Source organism: Pseudorasbora parva, chromosome 20 (assembly GCF_024679245.1).
Source record: "Pseudorasbora parva isolate DD20220531a chromosome 20, ASM2467924v1, whole genome shotgun sequence".
Lineage (NCBI taxonomy): Eukaryota > Metazoa > Chordata > Actinopteri > Cypriniformes > Gobionidae > Pseudorasbora > Pseudorasbora parva.
Genome location: NC_090191.1, coordinates 18,160,344 through 18,187,031, shown reverse-complemented (window position 1 = coordinate 18,187,031; position 26,688 = coordinate 18,160,344). Strand labels below are relative to the sequence as shown.

The 26,688-nt window shown below is 39.5% G+C and overlaps 1 protein-coding gene across 1 annotated transcript in view; it reads left to right on the top strand.

Moving 5' to 3' along the window:
- Window positions 1–26,688, top strand: part of LOC137049809 (protein phosphatase 1H-like) — a 101,315-nt gene that overhangs the window by 57,063 nt on the left and 17,564 nt on the right. The window contains exons 6-8 of the mRNA XM_067428500.1: window positions 6,572–6,690; window positions 8,383–8,446; window positions 16,231–16,338. Coding sequence (XP_067284601.1) covers window positions 6,572–6,690; window positions 8,383–8,446; window positions 16,231–16,338 — 291 coding nt within the window. The remainder of the gene's footprint in view (window positions 1–6,571; window positions 6,691–8,382; window positions 8,447–16,230; window positions 16,339–26,688) is intronic.

The window sequence follows — 26,688 nt, the reverse complement described above, 5'->3', positions numbered from 1 at the left end:
AAAAGTGCCCATAGTTACCAAATTACCATTAATAGTGTTCAAATATAGGCATCATTGTTACACTTACCGCTACATGTTTTCTCAGGTTGGAGCTGGAATTCTTGTATGCTGAGATGTCAGTTCATTTTGGTGCACACAGCATGCATTAAATTATGAAACTGTTCTTTTTGACATCTTGGAGTGAAAACAGACTGAACTTGAGGCCACGTACGGGTGATCTGCCGTAGCTCACACACATCTCCCTCTGCTTCGCCCATCATCTTCCAACTCAACGCGCGCTAATTATAAGCGAGGGATGCGTATCCATCTTTCGCAAGGCAGCCTCACCAACGTTTCGCGAGACTTGCGAACAAGTCATATTAACTTTTAAAATAAACATGTAATTAATTATTACCAATGACAGTAGCGGAGGAACGCCACCGAATGTAACAAAGTAAAAGTACAGTTTTTTCACAAGAAATGTACTTGAGTAAAAGTAAAAGTACCCATTTTTAAATATACTAAAAGTACAAGTTACCCAAAAATGTACTCAAGTAAATGTAACGAAGTAAATGTAATTCGTTACTACCCACCTCTGTCCATCGTGATGTCGGTCAGCCGCACAACCCTAGTGCCCAGACCAGGAATTCCGCCCCTTTATGACGTCATACAGGTCCATACTTGAAAAAAACTTTCCGGAACTTGTTTGAATCATATGTCTAACTTATTTTGGCCATGTTTAAGCATGAGAATCAAACTCTTTAACAGTGTAAATTAGGTTAAAACAGCCTTTCTCAAAGTGGGTGCCGGCACACCGGGGTGCCCCCTGACTCTGTCAGGGGTGCCGCCAAAAAATTACGTAGGCTAAAAAAAAAAAAATCTGAAATTTCATATATAAAATATATTTGAATTTATATAAATACATTCTTCTTCTTTTTAACCCTTTCGCATGTACGATCACACATCCACACGTGATTAGAACGGTTCATTCAAATGTAAATTCAAATGTGCTTTTGCATTGGCTTGCACTGAGCCAGAGACAGGCGCGCTCAGAGCTGTCATATATCACAACTTTTCAGCCACATAATGTTTATTTTAGGTTTCATACATATACGTACTAAAAAAAACAATACATGTAGAGTTTGTAAAATACACAATGATGAAAAATGACGAGGCAATAATAATCCTTTCCATTATAATTAGTTTTATTCATCAGCTACACATTGTGTAAGTAACTTTAAAGTTTACACTATTCTTCTCCCAGTTTACCTGCCACTTACTTTTATGTATTTTGGGAGAAGTGGATGAATTCACGTCTTGTAAATCCAACATATCCGATTTCCTGAACTGCGCCTCCGGCGGCGATGGCGACGCCCGTCTTGCATACAGCTCAACTAACGCGATCGTTATAAAGGTGTTTAAACGACAAAACACTTCCACTTCTATATATTTGACAATCGGAATATCAGATATTTCAGGCCATATCTAACAAATGTGTGAATATTTTAAATAAAAAAGGAAAAATGACAAAAGCAGATCATCATTCATTCAGCTCTGTTGATGCTGTGGTGTGTCACGTGACAAGCAATGATGCGTCACCATGGAAACCATAAAGTGACACAATTAGGGCTGGTCGATTCCCCACTGTTGTTTTCGATTCCTTTTCGATTCTTCTTTTTTTAACAAAATCGATGGTGAACCTAGTTCCGGAGTGACCGCAGGATACAAGGATGTAGAAAGTATCCTTCTCTGAAATTTTATTTGTAAAATGATGATACGTTTCCATAACTCTGATGAATTTTAAATGATGGATTCTCCTGAAATGGCCCATATAGCCCAGAAGTAAATGCGATTTAGCCTAATAAATCAAAAGGATAGCACATTATTCATCGATGTGCATTTATTGCATGTTTAAAACTACATGACATGTCTAAAATGCATGTGCACAGTTAAGTTAAATGACTACATTCAAATAAGTGCTTGCACAGAATGTACGAGGTAAAATAACCACAATATTAAAGAAAAAAAATTATATAAGAGTGCGCAGTTTATTTGTCAATCAGATGCGCGAGCAAGTTGCGTTCATTACTATAGCAACATAGACTCGGTCATTAAGCTGTACTAGGCGCATTTTCTTTCAGTTATCAATGGATTAATGAAAATAAAAGAAAATAGAAAATTAAAATAAGACCCTCACATCTGCATCTGTAAGCAGCGCTCAAAACCTACCGTTGTGGATAACAGAAACATTTCACAATTTAAAATTATGGAGTTTTTGTGTGCAAAATGTAGCCAACTTGTCCAGGATGCAGGATCAATGAAAGGAAACAATGACAATAAACACTATTAAACTAAGTGAAGGAAAGGTATAGTAATAATCAGCGATATGCGTTCTCATATGGCTCGATTTGAACGTTTCATACCATAAAAATAAGTAGTTAGAATTACGTTTTTAGTGACGTCATCACACAATGACGCAAAAAAACGCTGAATTGCTTTATTTTTAACTCGTAATTTGAAACTAAGTGTTCAAAAGAACCTTTTGCAAAAAATAAATAGACTTCCAATCATTATTAGTAAGCGAGAGACAAGTGAATAAAGAGGAGTCGATTCCCCGAGATGGAATCGATTCCAAACATTGGAATCGACTCTCGATTCCCAACGCCTTGGAATCGAGGAATCGATTCTTTTTGGAATCGATTCCCAGCCCTAGACACAATAACGGTGACACAATAACATTGAAAAACTCAAGCTGGGGGGTCAGCCAGAATGTTTTAAATTTACGTGTGTACGGGTTAAATATATGAGCAGATTAATACAATTGTAAATTAATTTGAGATGTGTGTATATATATATATATATATATATATATATATATATATATATATATATATATATATATATATATATATATATATATATATATATTTAACCATAAAAATCCGTCTCACATCAGTAACTGTCATGACGTCCCCACCGGGGATTGTCCCGGGATTGTCCCCGATTCCGACTCATCTGGAATATTATATATTGCAGTTGGCTAAATTGTTTTATAATTTAACCGCGAAAATACGAAAATAAAAATTAAAGCCCCGCAAGAACCGGACAGTTTTTACTGTGAAATGAAGTATTATGCTCTGTTCATTACTGTCCGGTCTAAATAAACAGGACATTTGCATTTAAATTTGGGTTATGCAGTGTTTTTAAATTATATTTTAAACTGGGGTGCCTTGAAATTTTATGCACTTTCGAAAGGTTCCCTGACTGAAAAAAGTTTGAGAAAGGCTGGGTTAGAATACATTTAGTAGCATTAGCCCTTTAAGTGCTTGGAGTCAACACAGTTATAGCTGACAGGATAACTTGTGGAGTTTCATCTAAACAAATTACGACTGAATGTACCATGTGTAGTGCATTTAAACAATAACTGGAGTAAAAGAAAATGAAGAACAAAAAATATCTGTAGAAGATTTACCCATTTAAACTTGTTTTAATTATTCAGTTTGGGAGAAAGTATGGTTATGATTATAAAAAGTAAAGTAAACTAGCTGGAAAATATGATAAACTTTCTTTTAGTTTAGTATGTAACACTCAGACAGGTATAGGCTCTAGCATGCGAGCTGCTGCTGTGAGGCTGTACAAACACTTCCAGTGTGAATACACTCGCGCGTCTGCAGCTGCAGTGACGGTGTAGTTATGCTCACGCTTGCGGTGTGAAACGGCCGTTACATTCATTGTTCACATTTTTCAGTGAAGTGGGAACATATTAATCGATCTGTAACAAAGCACTGGTGACACATGGTAAAAACTTTGTTACTCTTATGTTGTGACATTACTGTTGGATCCAATATAGTCATGTTTTATTTCCAGTTTCTCTGAAAAGACTGTTGAATTGTGTCTTGTTTAAAAAAATCTGCAGTTAAATGAAGCAAACTAACATTGTCTTACTGACAATCTTTAAATGAAAAGTTAATCCAGGCAAAAATCGTCTTGTAATCCTCAGAGGCATCTCTATAATTTCCATTGCAGGATACTGGAGTAATTCTGTGTTTACATCTCTCTCATATTTCTATTTCATGACAAGCACGAATCGGTGGGTGGTTAATTTTGCCCTTTAAGCAGTTTTACAATGAAGAGTGCTTTACAAACACCAATAAACAAGCCAAGGGTGACAACATTACATACCTTTTGATTTATGAAATTTTTGCTATTATGTGCTGAATCATATGTATATTGTTAGAAGGATACAAGTCAAGTCAACTTTATTTATATTGCACTTTTTACAATGCCTATTGTTTCAATAGAATTTGATTCGGCTGTACAGCTGTTCTGGAGAAAATGATGTCATCTAGCTAATTTTAATTATCATAGTCTCAATGCAGGGAGATCAGTTGAAAACTTTGTGTCCCCAACTGAGCAAGTCAAAAGCCAATACTTACAGACAGGGTTGGGCATCTGGGGCCCCAGTGCAGGTTGTTGCTGTGCTCCCTGAGAATCATCGCCACCTATCTCTCCTCTAGCGACGGCCCTGCTTATAGTAATTTGTAAGAAAACTTTCATCCTATATGCTTATTTTTTAGCTTGAAGAGAAAAACAGTCATTAAAAAGTCAACTTCAATATTTCACACTGTAGTGTCATCTAATCCAGTTTACACATCAATAGTCTCCTACTGGTCATAATATAACACTTAGTTTGATAAAATGTTTTGTTTTTTTTATTATTATGAAAGATATACAAGACCTTCACTGTAATGCACTGCACTGTCACCAAATGTAGTTTACATATCAATGCTCTGCTGCTGGTTATACTACAACACTTAGTAATAGTAATAGCAAGTAATAGCACATTAAATCATAAAATAAATATACAAATAAAAGTAATGGCAAACATGCAAGTTTTGCAAAGGAATGTAAATATCTTTGCGAGGGAACACAAAAGATTTGAAAAATATATTTCCTCCCAAGTTTTTTCTACCCCATCCCTTAAGGGGTTCTGTAGTGTTGTGTACCGTCATATTAGGTGATTTTTAAAGGGGGGGGGATGCTGTTTCATGCATACTGAGCTTTTTACACTGTTAAAGAGTTGGATTCCCATCCTAAACATAGACAAAGTTTCAAAAACTAATGTTGGACGCTTGATGGAGTATTTCTGTGTCAAAAATACTCCTTCCGGTTTCTCACAAGTTTCGGAGAGTTTTTTTCAAATATGGGTCGGCTTGACGTCGATAGAGCGGAAGGTCCTTGTATGGGCCGTAGGGGCTCTTTTCCCGGTAGGGTGCGTGCATGCGTGACTAGAGCGAGAGAGGAAATGCACGCCCATAAACACACTCTCAGCTGCAGATCCACTCGTCCGTGAACACTTATGTCGTGCCGCGCTCCACTTTATTCCTATGGGTGACATCAAGCGACTTCAACGCTTCAGCACAGCATTCCGGGAAGGCAGCGCTGCATTTGAACCGATTTGAACGCAGAAGCTTCACAACATCGCTTCAGTCGCGTCGCAAAGTGGATCTCCACAGTCACTGCTGTCATAGGACTTTACCAAATCATACCAAAGAAGTGTGTTTTTGACGGAGCGGTCCCAGCGATAAAGGTTCGGTCCTGCTTTGGAAGCAGGCGGTGAGTAAAACTGCTTCAAATGTCTATGCTGTTGGCTATCATCGCGTGAGTAAACATCAGTAAACGACACGATCGTCATTCAAATGTGCTAACGGTTACTCCATTGTTGTTCTATGTATAACGTTACACTAGTCTGACGTGCAAAACCGTTTTGCTTGCTATTGCTAAGGTTTAGTCGCATACAATAGTCCATAAACCGAATCATGTCCTCATAAACTGCGAGTAAACACACACAAATGTTGACAGGCCACTAAATACAGTACATACCACAGAGACGAACGTCCTGTTGCTGTTTCTCCTGTTCAATTTATTTCAGCCTCCGAATCTGATTCTGGATCATATCTGTATTAGCTGAATTTGATCGATAGCCATTTGTTTCTACACGCTTGAGGACGTCACCGCTTTGTGCGCACTCGTCATTCTTTAGCTCCGTCCACACGATACGCCTCCAGGCGCTCGGTTGATTCCGGAAAGACTCGGGTAAAGCCTATATTTCTTTTATAAATATAATAAAACGAAAGACTTTTCAGAGATATGAAGGATGCAATACTACTCTATAGGTACACAAGATTGACATGAGATTGACTGAAACTGAGTGTTTCACCCCCCCCTTTAACATTCACCTTTTAACCTTACTCAGTCTGTAGTGGGCTGTATGCACAAACAGGGTTACACTCTGGATTTGGTACTGTCCTGGGGTCTCATTTATAAAGCGTGTGTACGCACAAAACAGGGCTGGAAACATAAGTTAGAACTGTAGAAAATAAATGTGAGAAGAAATAAGAACATTTCATTTTCACTCCATTTCATACATTTTAACCGATGAGGTATGAGGTTCTAAAGGATGAGGTAAGGTTATAAAAGTTTATTTAAACCCAGACACGAACACAGTAAGACGTTGGAGATGGGCGCAATGGGATCTCAGGTGAGTAACAGGAGATTATATCTGTATCTCTCTATCTGTATTTGTCTTTAGGGTTTCATGCAGCCCCATCTATTAGGAGGAGAGTTTACACACTTAGAGTTCCCCAGAAGGGTGCAAAGGAAGGAGGTGGGCAAGAAGATTTTGTATCGAGACTGGACCATGACTGGCTGGTGAGGTTATTATATTTTATGAATATATTTTTATATTTGCTCCATCACTGTTGTGGCAGCTAGTTCTAGGTGTTCCTCTAGGTGTTGTTCAGAAACAATTAATCCATTCAGGTAACGAAAACACAAATTGTGGAAAGCTATAGAGGAGCGTGGGGCGCAACCTAACGTGGGGTTAGTTGTAGCATGCATGGTTTAACACTTTCCACACATGCCAGGATGACGAAACTTTGTGTATAGTTGTCATATTAACATTAATAAAAAAATCTTTGGAAGATATCACTGAACATTTATTTTCACATACAAAAGTAAATTTCTTACTTAAATTTATTTTTCATCTCATTTTTTTGTGTTTATTTAAAATAAGACAAATCTGATATTATTTGAAATTTATATCTGTTATTTAACAGTTGAGATCTGTTCTTTGATGCTGATCTAACGGCAGAAGACGCGAGCCACGGTTAAAATACCAGTCGCGCAGGTGGGGTATGTTGTAACACTGCATTACAATGAGCCCCTATTAAAAATATGCTATTATATTCTATACTTTTATTCATTCTTTTGGGAAACCATGAGAAAAGGGTAAATAAGGACTGAGAGTCAATGTTCAGAAATTATTCATTATTAGTCTGTTTTTAACTATGCTGTATAGCTGTATTAGCGATGTGTTTGTTGTCCAAATCAAAAATGTGCGTATTTTTAATGATAAAAAAAAAAACATTATTTAATTTCAAAAAGTTAATAATTGTATTTTATTGATAAAATATTTTAGTTTGTTTTGGATATTTTTTTAATTATATCAGATTACACTTTAAGCTGTCATTTGTTCATGTTACAATATGCCCCCTCACATGTTACAATGTACTTATGGGTCATGTTGTCACATTTCACTTCCATTCTTTCGGGGTTAATCGAGAAAAAAAATATACACTGTATTAATGAAACAAAACCACATAATTGTACTAGACGTGTGAAATTAATTTGGGAAAAAATAAATACTCTAAACCCCAAGTGTATTTAAATAAACTAAGACAGTCAAAAAACGTTAGGGTGTGCCCCGCTCTCCCTAGTTATTTGTTTTGTTTCAATTATTTGAAATGAAATGTTTTTTTCATATTGTTTTGTTCTGAGAAGAAACTGAAAATGTTTTTTAATTAATAATTTATGTATGTATGTATATGTATGTATGTATACTAATTTATTTATTTATTTATTTATCTATCTAAATTCTTGTTCTGGCATTCCAATGACTGCTTTTTCAAATACATTTGCATAAACTATATAAGCCTATAGTTGTGCTATAGTAAATCAGCACAAACTACTAAAAGAACATTTTAACTTAAAGGGTTATTTTCAGATATTTGTGGCAACTCTTACATTGACAAACATTGATTTGTTTTTAGCACGTTTTATATGGTACCGCTTAAAATTGTCAGCTTTCAGTAGCAAAGTTTATGATGCAGCCAGAGGAGAACTGACTGAGCCTGGTTTCTCCCAAGTTTTTTTTTTACTTTGTCCATTCTTTTACCTAATGGACTTTGGGTCCCTTGTCACTGTTGCCTCTGGCTTGCTTAGTTGGGGACACATGAATTGACGGAATTTAATGATTGATGGAAGTTGCTGGTTTATTGTCCTCACATTCAAATTAGATATACCCTTAAGTCCTACTTTCTTTTCTCTTTTTTCTCTTACCAGGGCTTATAAAACCATTGAGGATGAGGACCTCAGGTTTCCTTTGATATATGGAGAAGGAAAAAAGGTAACAGATGAGAGAGTGGGAGGGGGGGGGAAAGCAAATAGGATATGACAACGATATCAGAAGTGTCAGAAAAAAAATCTAAAAGTCAAAATTAAATAATATTGGCACGGACAAAAAGAGCAAGGGTAGATTCTAAAACAGGAGCCAAAGCTAGGAAGAGATGGTATACATCACCTTGCTTTTGCAGGAATAGTTTGTGCAAAAATTCCAGTGGTTCAAATTAAATTTGAAGCGACGAGAATACTTTTTTGTGCACAAAATCTACCAAAAACTACTGTTTTATTCAACCATTTCTTCTAGCCTGTGTCAGACTCTTACACTGTTTACTCAGTGTAAACAGTGCAGCACTTCTAGAATGCCGGCTTACTGTTCACGTGAGCACCACGACGCATGTGCATGAGTTGTTCTGCCATATAACTGGAAACACTGCACTGTCTTTACTACCTTTTTGGGTCTTGGAAGTTTTAATTAAGTAGCTGTCTATGGAGTGGTCAGAAACCACTTTTTGGGTGAGTTTAAGTGGTCCCAGGAGTTAACCCATTTATCATGGTCCCAAAATATAACAGATTGAAAAAATAATAATTCTTATGGCAGACCCAAAAATGTATCAGAAAACAAGTTTTTAAATGTGTCAGCAGCTTGCATGTTAAGCAGCTGAACCTAATATATTGTAGTAGGCCTATATCAATATCTTTAATGCAGCATATTAGTTAAAATGGTAAATATGAATATTTAATGAGAACTTATTATAATTAAATATGAATACTTTGATCAGTTAATGGAATTAAATTGATGTAGGTGAATTAATATTACAATCCATTAATCAGTTCGTCTAGCGAACACTCAGTATTGATTTCTATCAACTCTCTCAGAAAATATATTTTTCATAGCCACAGAAAAATAACTCTTTCTTAGCATGTAGCTGTGATCGCGTCATTAAAGTGACATTGATTTACAAGCAGTGACCAGAATCAAAACTCGCATGAATGTGTACAAAAGTTTTATTTAACTAAATCACAGACACATAACTAATCTAAACAAACACATACATGGGTGGAAAGTGACAGAATAAAGCCTAAAGCAGAAACAGGGGAATGAAGCTATGAAAACTTAGTTCAATGCACCTTGTTTACAGGGGTCTAGCTTATACTAAACCTCTACTACATTCATATGATACTTGCTATGGGAGCTGTGGTTGCCAGCAATGTACTGTAAATTTACAGCCCTCTACTGTTTATATATACAGCTCTCCTTTTTTACAGTATGCTATAATAATAATACCATGAAAGGAAACTTTTCATTTGGAAAACTGATTGCTTTAAAGTTCTCATTTTAAAACAAGTGTTTATACGGTGTTTGTACTGTAAACTTGTTTCATTTCAGTAATTTCACACGTGTAAGGTGTAGTAGTGAAATAATTTAGAAACATGACTTTACCTTCAGTCTTTGCAGTTCATTGTTATAATAGCACACACGTATGTGATAAATTACTTAACAAACAGCTCATAACTGCATCAGCAAACACAGTCACTGCCGTAAAGCATCAGGCAGCATATCATCAATGTTTCTCTGCTCATCCTGGACTGAAGCACAGGCTCTACTCTTCAGCAAAATGGTAACCCCCAAAACTAATTAATTAAACTAAAAGATCTCTTCTATATCATATTGTGCAACAACACATAGACACACTACATTTTAATATTTATTCTCCTTATCAGTTACTGACTTTGCACTCTTAACTTGCGCTAATATTTCAGTTAAAATATCTTGATTTATCTGGTAAATCTGAATGTGAACAAAATTCTAGGAGTTGGGAAATTATCTGTTTGGGATTTGCAAACAATATTTGGATTCATTTGCGTCAAATATATTATTAGTCCCGAGATTCTTTGCATGATTGTATATAAATACGTACATCCGCTGCTTTTATTTGAGTTCCTCAGTGGTCTAATAGTAGACTTTTAGTAAATCGTCTCAAATCCCCTCTCATATAGTATTCTTCATTAAAATGTTCTTCAATGATTGTATATTAAGAGCATGGACGCGTTGCATTTTTGTGTGTGCTTTTTGTGATTTCACCGGAGAGAATAGGCTCTCTCCGCAACGGCATTACGCAACAGATTGTGTGTGTGCTCTTCTGTGTGTGTGTGTGTGTGTGTGTGTGTGAAGATTATAAAAGAGAATGTAAACCCCGCCTACTTTGATTGGATTGGCCATCTGAGTGCTGTTAGACCACATTTGTTTCTTATCAGCCTCTATTCCTGTCTGTAGTGTACACACTACAGAGTGTTAGAGTAAATTAAGCATTGTTTAAATTAATGAGATTATTAAGAGATTAATTAAGTGATAACTGAGAATTAGAAAGATGAACACCTGCTGTTAAGCAGAGGATTAAACAATTCCACTCCACATCCAGCATTACCAGCTTCACACATTACTAACCAGACTGACTTTATTTCTGTCAGATGTCTACAGAAGCTCTTGTAGAGAATTAACAGATCTTTAGGTGTTGATGTTAAATTGAAAATATTTGGTCATCGTTATCATGATCAGTGTTTGCTTCAGTTAGGCTCTTGACCCTTGACTTTGTAACGATAGTTTTTTGTTGGTTTGCTTTGACCGTGTGTTTCTTAGACACATTTGTTGTAGCAAAAAAAAGCCAAGAAAACATTTTGGTCAGAAGTTATTGATTATGTTTTGCTTTTGACATGATCATAATGGGAATCTCATCCAGAGTCTCTTCATTAAACAAACCCATTAATTAAAAACACATACAATTACCCTGAAAACATTGAGCAGTGATTAGGAACTAGTTATGAAAGATTTTTAAACTCCTGATTTACAAAAATTGTTTGTACTCCAGTGTCATTTAGACTCACATAGACATGAAGAATCAGCATATGAATTTCAACAAAGGTGTCAACAAAAAAGATTAACAGATCAACTCTGAACATCACAAAACACTACTTAAAAGTCACCACAAAAAGAACACCAACAATTAAGGTAAATTGTAAGAATTAAAAAAATAACCAGGCTATTCAGTAGCATAATCTATTCACGCCGCAATGCATGCTGGGAGTCATGGATGAATTTTGTACAATGCCGGTACCCAGCATGCATTACAGAATGAACTTTTGAGTGTCACCATTGTTGAGATTCATATGCCAATTCTTGATGTCTATGTGAGTCTGAATGAATCTGATGTTCAAAACGTTTTGACCACAGGTTATTTCCTTGATCTTCAAATTAACTGGTTGCATCTTGACCCTTGAATGGATCTCATGCTGTAAAATCATGAGTTTCAATTTTTTGAAATTTTTAGATATAAATTCTACTCTAAATTCTAAAGAAAATGAACCTTCATCTATATCATTATAGACAAAACAAGTGAATCAGTATTAGTGAATCAGACCATTAATAAATAGTCAACATAATCTGTTGACTATGTCTCAGCTTTACTTGCTATAACAAATGTATTGCAAACCAACCTTTACAGCAGCGAAAGGAAAACTAATGTTATTGTGTCAAGGTTTAAGAGCCCAACTAAAGCAAACACTGATCACCATAATGGTAAGAAGAAACAATAAAACAACATCTGTAAACTCTCAACAAGAGCTTCTGTAGACGTCTGGTTAGTAATGTGTGAAGCTGGTAATGCTGTTTGTGGAGTTGTCTAAACCTCTGCTCAGATCTTCAGAGATTTAATGTCTTCTTTTATCTTCAGTTGATGAAATCAACTTTTTTTCTGTTCATGCTTCTCTTTCCTTCAGTGATAACAGCAGGTGTTCATCAGTGTCTGAATTCACTCACTTCTTTTCGCTCTCTGTCAAGTGGACTATATCAGTAAACAAGTGTAGAGAATAGTGAATACGGAGATAGGGTGTGATTTTTGAACACAGCCTCTGAGTGTCGACTTTAAGCGCTGGTAATTCACAGTATATTTGCTGTTGGCTATTTTCTCGAAAATGACAAATATTACCCAGAATGCATTGTTTTCTACAGTATATTACTGTTTTAATGGAAAACAGCATGTTACTGTCAAAATGTGGCAGTTTTTTTTTACAGCATTTGTTTACAGTGTGGAGAACATCTTGGTGCCTCAGTCATTCCGGGTTAAATGAAGCGTTAATGAACTTGAAGTGTTAGTCCAACTCAGTTATGGTTGCGGAAGTTGCAAAAGTCTTAATTTTGAGGCGCCTCTAGCAACACACCTAGGAAAAGGTCCTGCTATTGGGCTTGATGTCTTCAGTCTTTTCACACGAACAGCAACCAGAAGGAGGAAGGGAGAGAAGTGTCACTGGGACAGTGTCCTTTAACTTCTGTGAAGGCATAGTAGTAGATTGCATAGGTGTCCTGAACAATAGACTTCATAAATGAACAACACATAGGACACCACTGCTGGCGAAAAAAAATATTGAGGCATGTCTCATGCAGGGGCGGAGCGTGGGGGGGGGGGGGGGGGGATTTGTGGCTAATTGGGCTTAAGCCCCGAATCTTTTGTCAATAGCCCCGAATCTTTTAGTAAAAAAAAAAATTTTAATTTTTTTTTTCATTTCCTCTCAGTGTTTTCAGACTGGAGCGGCAAAAAATGAATCAAAATTCGATTACCGTGTGTGTGTGGTGGTCGGCAATGCATCGCACATCACTCAGCTTGTTTGCCAATGCCAACTGCCAATACAAACTAACTAAGAAGAATATACATCTTCTTCGTCATCGTTGTCATCACGGATTGGCGGGCTTTTGTATTTCACCGGGGTCATAGTTAACTGTAGTTCACATGGACACTACACATTTTTTTAAAAGGAACACTAAACCTCACCGGCCAGAGAGAGATTCTGCGTCAGAAGAAAGTGTTAGAGGTTTGTGAATCCGCTGTTGTAACACTTGAGTTACATGACTGTATTGCTGGCTAGCTAGCGAGTTAACGTTAGGTGTTACTTATTAAGGCGAGACACGACAGGTGAAAACATATTCAATTTTTAGATTTTAGGCCAGTTTACTGCCTTAACATGTAAGCTTTCATGCCAAAATAAAAAAAAGGCAACATTACACATTTAAGGTGGTTATTTCATTATATTTTGTCACCGTGCGCCTTTAGATTTCTAACTGAAATCATCCAAAGTTACTCTAACGCGAGCTCCCGTGCCGTCTCCATTCACAGAAACATGTCATGCCTGGTGTCATTATAAAGCTCTCAGTCTCACACACAGCGCTGTCTAATCCAAATATGGGCATTTCCTTTGTAGAACTAACAAACCGCGAAAGTTTGCAGCCGAAAACAACATCTGATTGGTCATGGATTCTGATGTAGCAAAGTTGTCAGCTAAGCACAAAGTAAACCAAACTGAACTCTAAAGATTAATAATGATGTTTACACCAAATTCCAATTTCACCTATGCAGGCTAACTTAAAAATAGTCAGATAATGGTTGCCTTTTTTATTTGCCAGGGGTTAAAATTAGTCATCCTTAACATTTTTGGTGTTTTGGATTCACTACAGCTGGAGAACAGTTAAATACCAAACAGGTTGTAGGCTCTACTGGGTGAAATATATATATTTTTTTATTTTTTATTTTACTGAGTAACTTATCATTTTCCCAGATAGTATATAGATTTTTAGGCATTCTATTATCTCAAACAGCCTGAAAAATAGTGCATTTAGCTGATGTAAATGGGGAAAAAAATCTCCCCGGGGGAGTATGCCCCCGGACCCCCCTAGGTTTGGGCTAAGCCCCAAATGTTTACATCGTCTGGCTCCGCCCCTGGTCTCATGTTTGACCACTTGGTTGATGAAGATGTGGAACCATACTCTAAAACAACAGAACGCGGTGATCTTGCAATTTACCACAGCTCTCAGCTGCTTCTTCTCTTCCTCCTCTCTTTGTCCACCATCAAACTCTTCTCATTAACTGGACAGCCAGAATGGCTTTTGACTGCTTAGGCCATCCTCCTGCTGCCATTTCTCTGGCTCCTCAGTCATTCTTCAGTTCATTGGCAAACCATCTCCGTATTCAGGCGCTCCAGACGAGTGCAATGGCTCCCTCCTGCAGTGCAGACTCACTTTTGATATGCAAATATCAAAACACATTTCCCACAGAATAATCAGAATAATCTCCCACCTCATAGCTTTATGGAAACAAGATATACTCAAATCGTCTGAAATCCCCAATGCAATACTTATACTTTTCAAGTAAATACATTTTGTAGCCACTAGCGAGCCAGCTGACTACAACATTAGGGATATCAGGGATATAGTGGACAAGGAGAAGAGGAAGAGAACAAGGAGTTGAGATTTGTTCATTATATTGTACTCTTGTACTCCTTTGTAAAGTGACCTTGAGTTCTTGAAAGGCACGATAAAAATAAACATATTATTATTGTTATTATTATATTAAAAGTACCTGTACAAAACCATCACCTGTGTACCTCTGCACAACTCTTGCAAAATACTTTGTAAACAGACAGGCCACCTCCAAAAATAGGATCTTACCATCCATCAAGGCCAAGTTAATATTTAACAAAACAGTATATTTTGTATTGTGTATGCAGCATAAAAACGTGACGACTCTGATCTTGCGAATATTCCTATTCAATTATTGTTTACTCAACGCGTCATCCTCAATAAACCCATCTCTTGGGTGATACCTTTCGAGATATTCCAATCTAATATGATTTCTGACCTGTAAGGTTGCCAGAATAATAATCATAACACTGTTTTGTTAATAGGCCAGAGGAGAACTGGCACCCCGACTGAGCCTGGTTTCTCCCAAGGTTTATTTTCCCTCATGCCCTGATGGAGTTTTGGTTCCTTGCCACTGTCGCCTTTGGCTTGGCTTGCTCAGTTGGGGACACTAAAATTTCGACCTAAGTTTTCAACAAAATATCCAAATTAAATGAATTAATTTATTAGGTCTTAATTAATTGTATAAACTATAATACTGATTTGCCAACATTGTTGCTATATGATCAATTTAAATAAGCTGATAACATCAACGTTTTCTTCAGAACAACTGTACAGCCGAATCAGATTTTATTGCAATATTTTCCTGTTTAACACTGTGAAGCTGCTTTGAAACAATCGTCATTGTAAAAGCATTATATAAATAAAGTTGACTTGACGTCAAATTAAGAAATCTTCAGAAATGCACATAATACATTTTTTTAAATAAATAATGTTAGTACAGAGCCCACAAACATCAAAAACATTAATAGGTTAAGGTGTTTCTTTCTTCAGTCGAAAAGACAATAAGGTTTTTGAGGAAAAAATTCCACTTCAGTGGAAACCAACATTTTGAATGTCCAAATTGCAGTCTCAATGCAGCTTCAAAAAGCTCTAAAAGATCCCAGCTGAAGAATTAGAGTCTTATCTATTTTCACTAATAAAAGGACTGTCTAGAGAAAAAGAATGATGACGGGAGAGTAGATATTTATAAGTAATCTACTGCCCACTGACATGTTTAAAGCTATTCATTCCTGAAATGCAAAAATGTAAATCAGAGAAATCAAAATTTTCTAGGGGTACTGCCTCTAAACTCCCCTAAATAATGTTGCATACTGGTTTTGGTTGTGGAAAATGCTTTTGGTGTACCGTAGTGTACAAAACCAATATATAAATGCTTCATTCATTCATTCATTCATTCATTCATTCATTCATTCATTCATTCATTCATAATATATGCCTATTTATTCAGTGTATAATTCCAATGTACTTTTCTAGTCTTGTGAATTTATGCTTATTTTAGATACTTGTGCTTGTGCTTATTTTTTATAATTTCTTACACACAGGCCCGAGTGATGGCAACCATAGGTGTGACTCGTGGTTTAGGAGACCATGACCTCAAAGTCCATGACTCCAACATCTATATTAAACCCTTTCTGTCCTGCTTTCCAGAGGTGAGCTACTTTTTTGTTCAAATTAAATGAAACAATGATTAGAAATGTTATGTAGAAAGTCCTTAATGCATGTGGGAACATCAAGCAAGATGTCTGCATATTGTGTTACAGACGTTTGCAAATAAAAGTGAGGAAACAGATCTAAACGGGGGAACCGTAGTACCCAGTCCACGCACTCCTTGAAAGTGCATCGCTTTTTGTCTCAAATTTCCACATTGAAACCTGCCTGAAAAATCACATTAAGGCTCATCATCATAATGTGTGTGCCTCTCAAGGGTTTGTTACTCCTGCCAGAGTACTAATTTGTACTGCCGTTATATCCAATTCAGTCTGTTATTCTGTCACAGTTGGTTTCAAATAAAGATGAGGAAACTGATTTAAATACAGCAGCATAAAGATTTTTTAACAAAGAAATAGAAATGTCCCGGTTACGTCTGTAACCTTAGTTCCCGGAATAGGAACGAGGCGCTGCGTCACCACTCTGGGAACGCCTCTGCGTGATTGCGTCGTGAGCACGTATGTAATCAGTCCAATGACAAAAGTATGAGGCGAAGACCACCCTGCCGCATCACATACATCTTGCAGGGAGGCCCCTGCCAGGAGACCCTGAGAGGCCGCCATACCCCGGGTAGAGTGGGCCCGCACAGCCAAAGGAGAAGGCTGCCTGGCCACCACATAAGCGATCGAGATGGCCTCGACCACCCACTTGCTCATCCTCTGCTTTGACACCAGACCCCCCCTCGAGGGTGGCCCGTAGCACACAAACAGTTGTTCGGACTTCCTCCACAGGGCAGCTCTGTGGACATATGTATCAAAGCAGATTCAGTGTTTCCTGGTCAGACGTCACAAATGGAGGAGGATAAAAGGCCTGGAGCACAATAGGTCTCATGGGATTGGATGGAATCTTAGGAAATAGCCCGGCCTCGGGTGGAGGAAGGCCTTAGCCATACCGGGCGCAAATTCCAAGCACGAGGGTGCCACAGAGAGGGCTTGCAGATCTCCTATTCTCTTCAAGGAGGAAATAGCCAGAAGAAATATAGTTTTGAGGGTGAGGAACCGCTCAGGGGCTCTCAAAGGGAGCCCCTGACAAGCCTTTCAGGACCACAGTCAAGTTCCAGGCCGGCACCCTGGTGTGTACTGCAGATCATAACCTCAACGTACCACGGAGGAAACGGGTTACGAGAGGGTGTCGCCCCAAAGACACCCCACCCAAAGAAGAGTGGTAGGCTGCTAGGGCCGCCACATACACCTTTAGAGTGGAGGGAGCTAGCCCGGAGGAGAATCTCTCCTGCAGGAACTCCAGCACCGAGCTCGCAGGGCAGTTAACTGGGTCCCACAGGCGATCTCTGCACCATAAGGTGAAGAGTCTCCATTTTAAAGCAAAAAGTTTCCTTGTGGAGGGAGCTCTAGAGTGTAGAATGGTCTCAACAACCTCGGTTGAGAGACCAGAACTTATGAGCTGGGCCCCCTCAGAGGCCAAGCCCACAGTTTCCACAGCTCTGGGCGAGGGTGCAGAACGGCCCCGCCCACCTGAGAGAGAAGGTCCCTCCTGAGCGGAATCTCCTGTGGAGAGCCGTCGAGGAGAGACACTATGTCTGAAAACCAGGTTTGGCCCGGCCAAAATGGGGCTACCAGCAGTAGACGAGCCTGTCCCGGCACACCCTCTCTAGAACTCCCGGAAGCAGAGCAATCGGGGGGAAAGCTTACAGGAGCAGCCTCGGCCACTCCTGCACCAGTCCGAGAGGAGCTGGCTGCACTAGGGAGAACCACAGATGGCAGTGTGTATTCTCCTGAGTAGCGAACAGGTCGACCTGTGCCCTGCAGAACTTTTCCCATAGGAGCTCCACCACCTCGGTGTGGAGTCTCCATTCCCCGGGCCTCGGCCCCTGCCTCGACAGGATGACTGCTTACATTCAGGCGCCCTGGGATGTAAACTGCCCTCACCGAGCACAGTTTCCCTTGGGCCCACAGGAGGACCTGACGGGCCAGTTTGTATAGCATACGAGACCTCAGACCCCCCGATGGTTGATGTAGGCGACCACCGATGTGTTGTCTGTGCGAACTAACACATGGCGGCCCCTGATATTTGGCAGGAAGTGTTTCAGAGCCTGAAACACGGCCAACATTTCTAGACAATTTATATGCCATAAACGCTGGCCCTCTTGCCACAGGCCCTGGGCCGAGCGACCACTCATGGTCGCCCCCCAGCCCGTCAGGGAAAAATCCATGGTCAGAGACACACGCTGACACAGTGCCCCCAGGGACGGGCCTTGGGCCAGAAACCAAGGGTCCTTCCATATAACCAAGGCGCGGAGACACCGCCGCGTGACCTTGATTACACGAAAGGAGTTTCCCCTCGGGGAATATCCCTTGGTCTTGAGCCACCACTGTAACGGTCTCATGTGCAACAGGCCGCAAGGAATTACGTTGGCTGCTGCTGCCATCAGACCTAACAGTCTCTGGAACTGCTTTACAGTGAGTGACTGGTCTAACTTCACCCCCTTGACTGAAGAGAGAATCGACCCTATATGAGGCTCTGAAAGATGGGCCCGCATGGAAACCGAATCCCAAATCATCCTCAAATACGTGATCCTCTGGACTGGCGAAAGCACGCTCTTTTTGGAGTTGAGCCTCAGCCCCAACCCCCTCATGTGAGCGAGCACAGAATCTCGATGCTGGGCCGCCACACGAACCGAATGAGCGAGAATCAACCAATCGTCGATGTAATTGAGGATCCGAATCCCCTGCATCCGCAAAGAGACTAATGCCGCGTCCACACACTTCGTGAACGTGCGGGGTGAGAGGGCTAGACCAAAGGGAAGTACCCGATATTGGTACGCTTCTCCCCCGAAAGCGAACCTCAGATACTTCCTGTGCTGTGGAAGGATGGAGATATATAAATATGCATCTTTTAGATCTATGGTCACAAACCAGTCCTTTAGACCTAATCTGTGACACAATCTGTTTGAGTGTGAGCATCCTGAACTTGAGTTTTGCCACCGAGCGGTTCAGGACGCGAAGATCTAAAATAGGGCGCAGCCCCCCATCCTTCTTTGGCACTATGAAGTACCAACTGTAAAACCCTGACTCTCTGTCCAGCAGAGGGACTCTTTTTATCGCCTCTTTCCGTAGGAGAGTCTGTATTCGTGAGTCATGACCAGAGCCTGGTCGGGGCCCACCACCGTGGGCAGAATCCTGTTGAAAGGAGGTGGACGCCATCTGAACTGTATGGCGTACCCCTTTTTTATAAACTGCAGGACCCACCGAGAAATATTTGGCAGATTCTCCCACTCTGCCGCAAAATCTACTAAGGGTACCAGCCTCTCGAGGCTGGCCTCTGATGTACTCTGCACCGCGAGTGCAGCGCCCTAAAACGGCGAACTGGCAGGGAACAACTGACTCGACGGCGCCACTCCCCTTCTTAGAGGGCACGGACCATCCTCGGATGGCCCGTGAGGGCCCTCCACGCCCCGGCGTTCGGGCGGGGTTTCTGGAATGACCCTGTGAGGGCACCGAGGGCCGACGGGTACCGTATGATGAGGTAAGCACCGCCTGCTGCGGGGGTGTGCGGATGGCGACGCTCTGTTTTTGCTGCGCTCGATGGGAGGAGCTAGCACTCTGCATCTGCTGCTCTCTCACAGCAGCAGATGAGGCCTGGGGTTTTCGGGGAATGGCTTAGTGGGCAAAGCGGGAGCCTTAATGGCCGATGCCGAATCGGGAGAGAGATGGCTCGCGAGCGTCTCTTCCACCCTCGGCATCGAACCATAACCATGTCTTTTCAACCCTAAGATATTACTATATACTGCTGTGTGGGGGCTGAAAACACGAGATGACATGGGCCGCTTCCACGATCTCGACACCTTGGTGTGGAGATCCGCGAAAAACGGCAGGCTCCGCCGTGGAGGCTGAGCAGAACGTGCTGGCAGAAAGCGCTCATCAAGCCTGCTTTTTACTGAGGCGCACTCCTGCTGTTCATTTGGCCAATGAATACACAGAGCGCTTGTTGAAGGCAACAGAAGCTGGGGGCGTGGGTTTTGTCGGCAGGCTTTATAGTTTCCGGGTCGATGACGTCACCCGCCTATGACGTTCCGTCTCTCCATTGGACTGATTACATACGTGCTTCACGACGCAGTCACGCAGAGGCGTTCCCAGAGCGGTGACGCAGCTTGAGTTCCTTGAACGGGAACAAAACACTCTTGACTAAGAAACATGGGCAATACAACCAGGTATAGTGTATACAAATGTAGCAAATATAAATACACAGAGAAACTAATTAATGAAATGAACATCAGGTGCAAACGATAATCAACTGAATGGAAAAAACTCTGATTTGCTGTTGAGTTTAGTGACCAAGTCAGTGAATAAAAGTGAAAGCGATGAAAGCTGCCAAAGAAGTCAAGACAGCACAGACATTAGACTGTTTAAAATTTGGCCTAAGCATTATAATACGCAAATAAGTTAAACTGCATTCTCATCAACATAGTAAAATCACATACAAATGTTCTTTCAGGACAGGCCAAAGCATCCAGTGGCAGAAAATGTTGTGTGTAAAGGCTTCAACATACACTGCAAGAACGAAGAAAAAAGTTCTCGCTTCCAGGGCTGTGAGAACAAAATGAGGTAATTTTGTTCTCACAGCCCTGGTTTGGGAGTTCTCGCAGCTTGTTCTCGACACATCACCTGAGCAGAACTTTTTTCTTGAGGGTGTCCGAGAACTATTGTGTGATTGGTCAGACATTTAATGTGGGCGTGGTTAATGCGGAGAAACGCAGATGATCGGCACCTGCTTTTCTCGTGAATTAATGATGTATTGGCCAGATTGAACTTTGTTCTTGTTCTTGCCACCTCGAGAAAACGAACAAATTTCTTTGTTCTTGCAGAGTATGTTCCATGCTTAATAGTGATGCAAAGTCAGATTCATTTCCGCGAACCGGTTCTTCTCGGACAGTTCGGCTCAATGATCCTATTTAAAAAGCCGATTCATAGGTTCCTGACATCATCATGCAATGATGTCACTATGCATTTATTTTATGCTTTTTAATACATTTCTCTGTGTCATGTTATATCAAAGGAACATTCAAATAAAGTAATAATCTGTACCAATGCACATTGAAACAATCGAATAGTTATTTGAATGAGTGCATTTTCTGATTATTGCCTTTCATTCACTTATTGGTGTGTGTTGTGTTCAGTTAAAGCAGCACTTGGTAACTTTTCCTCCATTATTAATATATTTTCAATACAATACTTACAATAGGTTGAATGACACATCTGCCATAGCCTGACTGTATCGTTTTTAACCATACTTTTAAACTTCGGGTTTCGGGTAGTAACCCGAGAACGAAAAGAACTACAAAATTAGACTGCTTTACAACATATACGTCACTTCCACCACGACTTCCTTACATTCGGACGTGCGAGCCCAACTATTGTTTGTTTGTCGGATGTTATAGTCATCTCTGAAGCAGCACAGAAAAATAAGAAAGCAATGGTTTTGTTGGAGGAAAGCAATTAGAGGAAACAAAAAAGTGATGGGATTAAAGGCAGGACGATGATCAACATTGGGCCGCATTTGCTCGTTGGCATGAGCTGAAGGAGGCGTGCCCGACCGATGCTGACTTGGCTGTCTTGCTTGCTATGGTTATTACCTACCACTCAAACATTGAATTGAAGTATCATGCTAGATACATAGATTATACTGTAAAACAGTAACCAATTGACTAGGCTACTATAATGACGCTGGCTTGTAAATGTGAGCATCGTGATCATTTGGTGTTTGAAAACAATAAAACCCATGAAATTATATATTCATATAACATGCTGAAACATATGCCACTGTACCTGGGATGAAGACATTTCACACGCGACGCAAGCAGAACGACCGCATGTGAACAGTTTTTAAGGGTTAGTGATGCGTGCATCAGCTTTTTTTTTCCAACCCGCGGGTCCCGCTTTTATGAAATTTGGCCCTTTATTTGAAACTTATAAATTCCGCTTAAAGGTGCCCTAGAATGAGTTGAAAAAATGTTTAAAATGTTAAATTGTTCTCTGATATCTACATAGAGGGTATATGGCTTATTTAAGGGGAAAAAATTGTTCAGATACAGTTTTACAGGTCCATTTACAACCCTACAAATTGTCCCTAGGATGTAATGCTCTGATTTGCCTTATTTGGAAGGATCATGAATATTAATGTTGAGCTCTGCTCTGATTGGCTTATTTCAGCAGCTCAGCATTTCAGTTGTTCAGCGAACAGCGAGTCCTGACAGAATACAAACCAACTGAATGACACTTTAAGCAGAACATCTCAAATGGAGATGGCTAAAATGCAGCTTACTTGTTTATTGGTGTTTTTAGATCATCCGTGCACGCGCGAGAAAGCCCATGCATATGCATATAAAATGCATCTGGTTCCCAGATTGTACATGTTTAGGCAAAACACCAAATAGTATACATGTTTTTTTTCACAGAAAAGCTCTGATTTGGGGATTTAAATTACTGAAATCTGGCAACCGCAAGCACGAACGCTCTTCCTTCCCTCAGACAAAACCAAAACCAGTGATGACTCTGGTTGACTCTGAGTGATGTCTTTTTTCATCAACGATATTGCAATGATATTGCATGTAGGGGTGTAACAATATATCGCTAAACGATATATCATGAATGATGATATGTATCGTTGATGGATACGATATGATTTGCGATATAGAGTTGTTTTATCCAAGGCTCAACTTGCTGTAGTAGGCTTATTTATAAGGTATAATTCACCCAAACACAAATTAACAAATGTAGGCTACCACAAATGTAAACTGTCATCATGTACTTACTCACATCGTGTCATTTTTCATTTAACTTCCAAACACAAATAAAGATTCTTTGTGAAACCTGAGGGATTTATTTCCCTCCATTTTTAAAGTCCATTCCTCTCAAACTTAAAAGATGCAATGAATGTCATAAAGGCATGTAAAAATATCTAATCGAGTGTCTAATCCTAACATTCTTTAGTCTTCTGAAGAGACACAATGGCTTTATGTGATGAATATATATTTAACACGACGCACATACTGTTAGTAAACACAGACGTTCAAGTGATTGCGTGACGTGCAAAAACAACATGAGTGAGTAAATGCAGAATTAAAATTCTTGGATGAGCTAAACATTTACAGTTTGAGAGCGGTCATTCTGACGAGCCTTCTTGCGATTAGAGCTGTGACGGATTGCATTGATCATCTGAAGTGCGCGGAATGCCGCTCCTCAGAGTGAAAGCACAAACATTATTTAAAGCGACACTCCTCAAAGTAAGCCCGCAAACATCATTTAAAGCGACACTTCTTAAACATAATTTAAATCACCAGTTTTAGTTTCACATTTAGTCTTAGTGGTATGATTATTCAAAGTATTTCAGATGGTTCATTCTTACTGCATTAATAGCAGGAGAGGCAGGGCATAGCAGGCATGGGGAGAGATGCTGCCTGCATTGAAAGCGTGTTTCAGTTTCAGCGATTACATTAAAAATCTTATTACATAGAATCATACAACAACTATACATAATGTTGAATATATTGTATAATAATGCAATGGGGGAATATTTGTCGGTCCTGATAATAAAACACAAATAATAATAATAATAATAATAATAATAATAATAATAGTAAATATAATAATAAAAAGGTAAAAATGTTTTGGGTTTTTTTGTTTATTTTGGCTTAAAATATAGGGATACATATCGTATTGTTAGTTCAGTATCGAGATACATATTGGCTGTGTCTCATTTCGTTAAATTTCGAAGGCTGCATCCTCCGGAGGACACGTCCTGTGTAGGATGCAATATACGAAGTGTCCTCAATCAGAATTAAACGAGACGTCCTTTGTAGGACACACAGGCAGGAAGTATCACGTTGCTATGCCAACACATTCAGCCTTGTTGCGCTCTCACGCCAGTTTATATGAATGAAAATGATTTATAACTGGAAAATGACTATGAAATGTTTCTTGTCGACAGCAATGTACTGTTCTAAACGTTTAAAAAGCACTAAAGCGTTGTAAACCTGTTAACCACAACTATCTGTTTGAGGTAATAGAGCTTAAAAATAAAAACAAGCTTGAACTTACATTTTAAACACGCTAAACTACGATCGCATGTATATCTGGCAGTGGTGCAGTTTTTCATATAATATAAAAAAAATATATGACGGTTGTTAACGGCGACGCAAAGAATTATGGGTTATCTCCAGCCGCGAAGGCTACACCTCATGCACACTCCGAAATCCTGTGAAAGAAGGACGCATTCGAAGGTCGCATTTGAAGTGTCCTACTCACTTTTTTTAAATGAGACGGCCTTATGACGTATGCACCCTTCAAATGCAACCTCCGGAGGACGCAGCCTTCTGAAATGAGACACAGCTACTGAATCGTGACACGAGTGTATCGTACACCCCTAATGTTTATTTAACGTTAGTCACAATGTAGGATATGCAGTGACTGTGGTGTACTCTGCATGCAAGCATGCAAAAACATCATACGTAAGTTTTCAAAAATATAAATATATATATTTTTACAAAATGGATAGCCTTGTCAAACGACTATCGTTTTAACTTATATGGTGGAAAAGGTGAAGTTTGCTAGAAGGATCGAGTGAACAATCTGTAAGCAACGTATCTACGGTTATCTACGGTAATATTACACTTTGTCATTAGACACACTATTTTGTTTCCTATTGTTACTGTACTAGCATCTTGCGTTATCTTGACAATGCTGTCTTTCTAAGAAACTTTCAATTTAAACAGAAATTGTTTAAACAGTGGATAAAATCGCTACATGCTGATTGCTGGAATATAGTTGTAATTGCCACTTTCTTCAGTTTAAGATGCTGAGCGAAGCTTGCTTGAAATGGGCCAAACAAATGAACGATTTTGAATTAAATTGCAGTGGTATCCGATTATAAACATCAACCATGACTTGATATTTTTTATCTGTGGGAAGGGTAGAAAAGTCCTCACATCTCCTGCGCAGCCTGGAACATGACTTGTGTCCATGAGAGCTGCCGTTTTTGCTATCCCCACGTGAAGCTTTTTTTACCTGCAGTCCCAATGATTCGCTCCGTCAGTTCCGCCTGACAATGAACATGTTTGGAAATATGAAAATGTTGTACATATAAATGATCCCCAACGATTGCATCATGGTTGGCGTTATGTTGAGAATTACTTATTTTTCCGTGGTGTTTTTCATGCACAAGATTTACATGAGAAGTAGGAGGCAATGGTGTTTGAGACTCACAGTATGTGATGTCCATGTACTGAACTCATATGGCATTATTTACATATACATATTATTTCATATGGCAAGGTTAATTACATTTTTCATTCTAGGTCACCTTTAACAATAATCTGCATGCATAATAAATTACAGTTAAATTTATGGTTTTTGCATGTTTTAATAAAATATTATTTAATAACAGTAGTCATAATAAGCATATTTTCAGTACTCTACGTGCCTCAGACTTGCGTCGTCAACTCAATCACCCTCACCTCTGTAATCCTCGGCAAACTTCGACAGATGTTTGAACTGCCTCAATCGGTTCTTTTTCAGTTGGAAGTACTACTTGCTTTTGTGTCTTGCGTCATCAACACAGAACTAAAGTTCGATTCAGTTTGATTAGTGAACCGGCTTGACCGGTTACTTGCTGAGAACTGGCTCAAAAGAACGATTCGTTCAAGAACCTAACATCACTAGTGTGTAATGTAGAACATGTTTGTTTGTTTTTTGTTATTTATTTGTCTAAAAACAATGACTTATTTTAATATGACAGGCTTTTTCCTTCTCCTGATGTTTTTTTGACACTTTATGAGGGTATTATGAGCTACATGAACCTCTACAGTATAGCTGTGAGTTTCTCCTACTAACTCTGGAGAGGGTATTGTGGACCCTCTGGTGGCATTTCCAGCAGAGGTTATCTGGTCGGATTCTACTAACCGCAGATGGGTATCCAAGCCGAAGGGGGAGAGGAAAGGGGGAGTCAGGGTGGCATCCATCAGAGGTTGAAGAGACAAGGCCACCGTCATATATCTCTCCCTACAGTTATGTTGGCTGACGTTCAGTCCCTCCATGACAAACTCCTACAGCTTCGGGAAAATGTTAAGTTCCTGAAGGAGTATAATAAAGCATGCTCTTTGTCCGACTCTTATTCGGACCAGGAAATTCATGAGTTTTGGAAAACCTATCGTTTGGACAGAGATCCAACTGTGTTGGGTAAATTACTTGGTGGAGGATTATATCTTTTTGTTAACGATAATTGGTGTAATATAGTGGTCGTTAGGGAGACATTATTTACTCCTGACACTGAACTTTTAT